This window comes from Tachysurus vachellii, chromosome 5 (assembly GCF_030014155.1).
Source record: "Tachysurus vachellii isolate PV-2020 chromosome 5, HZAU_Pvac_v1, whole genome shotgun sequence".
In the NCBI taxonomy this organism is placed as follows: Eukaryota; Metazoa; Chordata; class Actinopteri; order Siluriformes; family Bagridae; genus Tachysurus; species Tachysurus vachellii.
In genome coordinates, this window is record NC_083464.1 from 30,487,133 (window position 1) to 30,492,870 (window position 5,738).

Here is a 5,738-nt window from a genome sequence, read left to right on the forward strand (position 1 = left end):
CAAGAATTCAGTTTTCAATACTTAAAATGTAAATATTAAGAGTGTGATTTCTAGTAGTAACCATATTTTTGATATCAGGAATTACATTTTACACTAGTAAAAACTTCATTTCTGATATCTGATATTGCATATTCACTAGGAGCAAACTTTTTTTTAAAAGGAGGGAGGTTTGTAGTGGGAGCAGTGGGGTGTCAAGTGTGAATGTGTGGCAAATGGTTTACATGGCTCACGGGTCAGGTAGGAGAATTTTGCTTAGGGCCCCAGGGAGGTCAGGATCCGTTCTGGATCAAACTAAGTAATATTTCACCAGTGGAGTTCAGAAAACTGGTCAGGATCAATACAGGCACTGGATAATGTAATTGTCTGTTATAACCGTGTTTATTACCGTGTTATTACTATGTTATTACCCCAAAAAAAGTTATTAGATGGTCGCAGATGATACGAGATGAAGTACAGACACCTTTTGTTTTTTTGTTTGGTTTATTTTTAAATAAATGTTGCTTTGATCAGACAAAAAAAAATTCTAATAAAAAACAACAACAACAGAAAACTAAGATAAATATTAAAAAGCAACCAAAGCATGTAGCACCTTGTACAGTCAGAATTCAGACTGCTCGTAGTGGTCATGATGACAATCATGTAAAAATTACCAATCTTCTTTTTTTTTTTTTTTTTATATACATATATATTTTTTTTTAAAGTCGGTTGTAACAAGTCGCGTGTAAACGTGTTTTGGCTGTCAGGTGTATCAGGTGACTCGCACAATCCCGTTTCCCACCTGGAGCAACACGATATAAATGCACCAAAATAAATACTGTACATTACCTAGTTGAATGTGCAGAGGTATTTCAGGCTGTGTTGAATAGTAATGCGTTTGCCCTGATGTAAAACAAACAAACAAAAAAAAAAAACCTCAGCGTGTCGGAGGCGATGTGCCGTTTCTCCTCGATGCTATTTTTCCGACGTGATAAATGCAGGTGGTGAAAACGTATCATCCATCAGCTGTGAGTGAGGATTAACGGTTTATGGAAGCGACGGTAGCCATCTGGTCTTCCTAACAGCCTCCGGACCGTACGTTATTTATCCGAAAATTCATCTTTCTTGTCTAGATGACAAAAGCCCTAAGGCTTGATTAAAGGCTAATTTATCAGTTAGATAATGAGCCGTTAATGTTGAGAAAAACGGATGTCGCTTCCTTGTCCTTCGTCGTTTAAGCGCCGTTAACGTGTTTTGTAGTAAGGTTGAATTCTGTGTTCTGATTGGTCGGAACGTTTTTCGCAGCATTTGCCGCCGTGTCGTTTTCAGGGACGTGCGTGCCAGATTCTTCATATAAATCATTACTATTATTTCTTTTAAGTATTATTTTGAAGGAGTCTCCGATTTCAGCACTTTACACGTTTTTAACCTTATAGCTGTTATAAATGAAGCATGAACAGGAACTGACATCTAAACGCGGCTGTAAACGGAAAAAAAAAAAAAAAAAAAGATTTTTAAAAAAAAAAAAAAAAAAAAAAAAAGACTTGCTGTGGCTTAAAAAACACTTCAGGACATGCTGTTATAGGGACATGAATAAAACAATGCTTCATGAGTGTTATTCCTTATTTAATAAATAAATAAAAAAAAGAAGTTTAGTGTCATTCTGACAACAGAAAAGCAGCGGACGTAAAACTGTGTGTACGTTTCGGCGCCTCTGTAGGAAGTACTTGGGCCGCGTCGACACTACGTTTACAAACCTTTTGTAGCTCTCCAATGTTAGAGCAGCACATGCAATATAATATAATATAATATAATATACAACAAAGCCCTTCGGTGGGGGTGGGGGGTGGGGGGAACCCTAAAAAAGGGTTCTTCAGTCCTGCATGAGTTCACATTCGTTTGACATTTTTGAAGCTGACCTACTACTGACCTGTCGAGCACAACAGCTCCAACCTTGATCTGAGAATGAAAACTCACACACGTCAAAAGGGGGGGGAATAAATAAATAAATCAAGTCCTCCTAATGAAGCGTCTAAGAGAGAGGAGAAGACGGTTGGTATCATCCGAAGGTCCGGAATACCGCGACTCCTCGAGGCCGGAAGACCAGCGAAGCGAAGACTCCGTGATGCGACTCATACGGTCAAGAAGCTTCGAGTTAAACTAAGGCCACGACATTCTTCCAGAAAATGAACGCAAAGACTGCGAGAGAGAGAGAGAGAGAGAGAGAGAGAGAGAGAGAGAGAGAGAGAGAGAGAGAGAACAACAGGACATGAATCACAGTAAGAGACGATGAAAGACGTTTTTCCACAACGCTGTCAAACGATCTACACGCCTTGTGGTGTTGATTAGTTTTCTTTAACAGCAGCTTTGGCAGTAAATCCAGCTGCAAATCACACACTCGTAATACGTTATGGGTTTCTATGGTAACGAGCTACAGAGTGGGCTTCAGCAGACGCTCCATCTCAACTGGCTTTAAAACCTTTTTCATCTTTATTTAGACTTTATATCCTTGTGCTTTGTTTCGTCATATTAACCCTAAGAACACGTCTGTTACCCCTAAGAACAACACGTCTGTTACCCCTAAGAACAACACGTCTGTTACCCCTAAGAACAACACGTCTGTTACCCCTAAGAACAACACGTCTGTTACCCCTAAGAACAACACGTCTGTTAACCCTAAGAAGAACACGTCTGTTACCCCTAAGAAGAACACGTCTGTTACCCCTAAGAACAACACGTCTGTTACCCCTAAGAACAACACGTCTGTTACCCCTAAGAACAACACGTCTGTTACCCCTAAGAACAACACGTCTGTTACCCCTAAGAACAACACGTCTGTTAACCCTAAGAAGAACACGTCTGTTACCCCTAAGAAGAACACGTCTGTTACCCCTAAGAAGAACACGTCTGTTACCCCTAAGAACAACACGTCTGTTACCCCTAAGAACAACACGTCTGTTACCCCTAAGAACAACACGTCTGTTACCCCTAAGAAGAACACGTCTGTTAACCCTAAGAAGAACACGTCTGTTACCCCTAAGAAGAACACGTCTGTTACCCCTAAGAACAACACGTCTGTTTGTTAACCCTAAGAAGAACACGTCTGTTAACCCTAAGAAGAACACGTCTGTTACCCCTAAGAACAACACGTCTGTTTGTTACCCCTAAGAAGAACACGTCTGTTACCCCTAAGAACAACACGTCTGTTACCCCTAAGAAGAACACGGCTGTTACCCCTAAGAAGAACACGGCTGTTACCCCTAAGAAGAACACGTGTGTTACCCCTAAGAAGAACACGTGTGTTACCCCTAAGAAGAACACGGCTGTTACCCCTAAGAAGAACACGGCTGTTACCCCTAAGAAGAACACGTGTGTTACCCCAAGAAGAACACGTGTGTTACCCCTAAGAAGAACACGTGTGTTACCCCTAAGAAGATCACGTGTGTTACCCCTAAGAAGAACACGTGTGTTACCCCTAAGAAGAACACGTGTGTTACCCCTAAGAAGAACACGTGTGTTACCCCTAAGAAGATCACGTGTGTTACCCCTAAGAAGAACACGGCTGTTACCCCTAAGAAGAACACGTGTGTTACCCCTAAGAAGAACACGTGTGTTACCCCTAAGAAGAACACGTGTGTTACCCCTAAGAAGAACACGTCTGTTACCCCTAAGAACACGTGTGTTACCCCTAAGAAGAACACGTGTGTTACCCCTAAGAAGAACACGTCTGTTACCCCTAAGAAGAACACGTGTGTTACCCCTAAGAAGAACACGTGTGTTACCCCTAAGAAGAACACGGCTGTTACCCCTAAGAAGAACACGGCTGTTACCCCTAAGAAGAACACGTGTGTTACCCCTAAGAAGAACACGGCTGTTACCCCTAAGAAGAACACGGCTGTTTACGGGGACTTGTTTTTGTTAAGGAAATGACTGACATTAGGAACGTATCCTGAGATAGCGCGTGTTTAACACTCCACAGACCTTTAAGGCACTTCAGCTGCTCGTCCCGCTCGTGTGACGTGGGGCAGAGCTGCTGTTGATCTCCTCTTCCTCCTCCTCTTCCTCCAGCCAACCTCCCAGCCGGAGAGGCGAGGGCACGGTCGGGCCGGCCGGGTGCGTCTGAGGCGCGGGAACTAGCGTTGGGAGACGTGCGTTTGTTATTTATTCGAAATATTCTGTTGTAAATTATACTAAATTACAAATGAATATAACTATCGGTACAGATATAGAGTTGGTTTTCAATATATTTCAGTAATTATGACATAAAACTCACCAACGTTGCCACCAAAGTCCCCTATGGACACGTGAGGATGTAACTGACCGGGTCCACGTTGACACGGGAGCTTCTGCTGATGCACCTATTAGAGGTAATAACCTTTATCTTAATTCGTGGTTATAATATACATCGCATACAGACAGGTGACGAATTAAAGGAAACGAAACCCTCGCTCTGTAAGAGATGTGATTTTCATGGACGCAGCACGTACCTCATGCATGTAGATGGCGTGAAGGCTCATCTCGGCTGACGCAAACCCCGACAGAAGGGCTGAACTGGACTGGCTGTACGCCGCCGGCTCGCTGGCACACATGCTAGATTGTAACGAGAACATTTACACAGGTTCCTCCTGAACAGACCGTTCTGTGTCTAAATCGATTAAATATTTCATTCCTTTAACTTCCCTAATTAAACAATTAGCTTCGGACCAGCACTAATTATAGCTGTTTTTTTTTTAATCTCCTAACTAATCTTTTGTTAAATAGTTGCTCATCGGTGGAATAGAATAATTCCACATTACTGCCGTGTGTTTTTAATCTTTAATGTGATTACCTGTCAGCGGCACTACTGTGGTACACAGGACCTTCGTGATGTTGAGAAACGGACGGTTGGAGCGTGTGAGGGCGTGAGCGCCCGGCGTGAGGCTGCTGGGATGAAGACAGCGAGGCTAGTACGCTGGCGGCGGCTGAGGCCGTACTGCTCTGAGGAACAACGCCACGGTTCCAACCTGGCAACCCGGACGCCGTCAGGACCGGATGAGCCAGAACGCTCGCCAGAAGGGTATCGGGCTGCGGAGAGACGATGATTTGTCACAGCGAGGCGAGGCAGTCAGGAGAATGTATTAAATATTCATTCAACAATTTGTGATAGTCATGTTTTAAAAAATGACTAGCTGTTCAAGGACAGGGCAGTGACTGCTTCCACCTGAAAACTGTATTTTGCCAAAAGAGGAGATGTTTGAGGTAATAAAGTAATAAACCCACAGCAGTGGCGGAGTCGTTGGAGAGCAGCGAGGTGCAGAGAGGAGCCTCGGAGAGCAGGAGCTGAGGGTTCGGACCAGCCTGAGCGTCCTGCTGCACCTTGTCGCGCATATGGCTGATAAACAGCGAGCTTTCCTGAGGCGGCTGCCAGCGAGGGTTCTTCAGAGTGAAGTGAACGAGCGACAGCTCCGTCTTGCCGTTTTCTGCCTGCTGGTACACGGACGCCTCCGTCTGGCCCTCTGACATCCACTGAAGGCCGAGAAAAAAAAGTTTAAGTCTAAAGGAACTTCCGGTTATTTAAGTAAAAACTAAAAACACACGCTTCTTCTCTCACGCACCTGTGGGTTTCCATGCCGACGGATGTCCATCTGTGCAAAGGAGCAGATGTCGCCGACGCCCACCACCTCCACGGTGAAGTTGCGCAGGAAGTCGATGATCTCCAGAGACTTGCTCCGGAGGACGAAGATGAGGATGAACGGGGTGATGATGGGACTGAGCAACTCCTC

The 5,738-nt window shown here is 44.1% G+C and overlaps 1 protein-coding gene across 1 annotated transcript in view; it reads right to left on the minus strand.

Moving 5' to 3' along the window:
- Positions 1–1,502: 1,502 nt before the first annotated feature.
- Positions 1,503–5,738, minus strand: part of atg9b (autophagy related 9B) — an 11,079-nt gene continuing 6,843 nt past the window's right edge. Inside the window, exons 9-15 of the mRNA XM_060871071.1 lie at positions 5,571–5,738; positions 5,236–5,481; positions 4,805–5,040; positions 4,464–4,566; positions 4,250–4,334; positions 3,958–4,109; positions 1,503–2,175 (exon numbers count right to left, since the gene is read on the minus strand). The exon at positions 5,571–5,738 is cut by the window's right edge and continues 12 nt beyond it. Coding sequence (XP_060727054.1) covers positions 3,970–4,109; positions 4,250–4,334; positions 4,464–4,566; positions 4,805–5,040; positions 5,236–5,481; positions 5,571–5,738 — 978 coding nt within the window. The 3' untranslated portion in view covers positions 1,503–2,175; positions 3,958–3,969. The remainder of the gene's footprint in view (positions 2,176–3,957; positions 4,110–4,249; positions 4,335–4,463; positions 4,567–4,804; positions 5,041–5,235; positions 5,482–5,570) is intronic.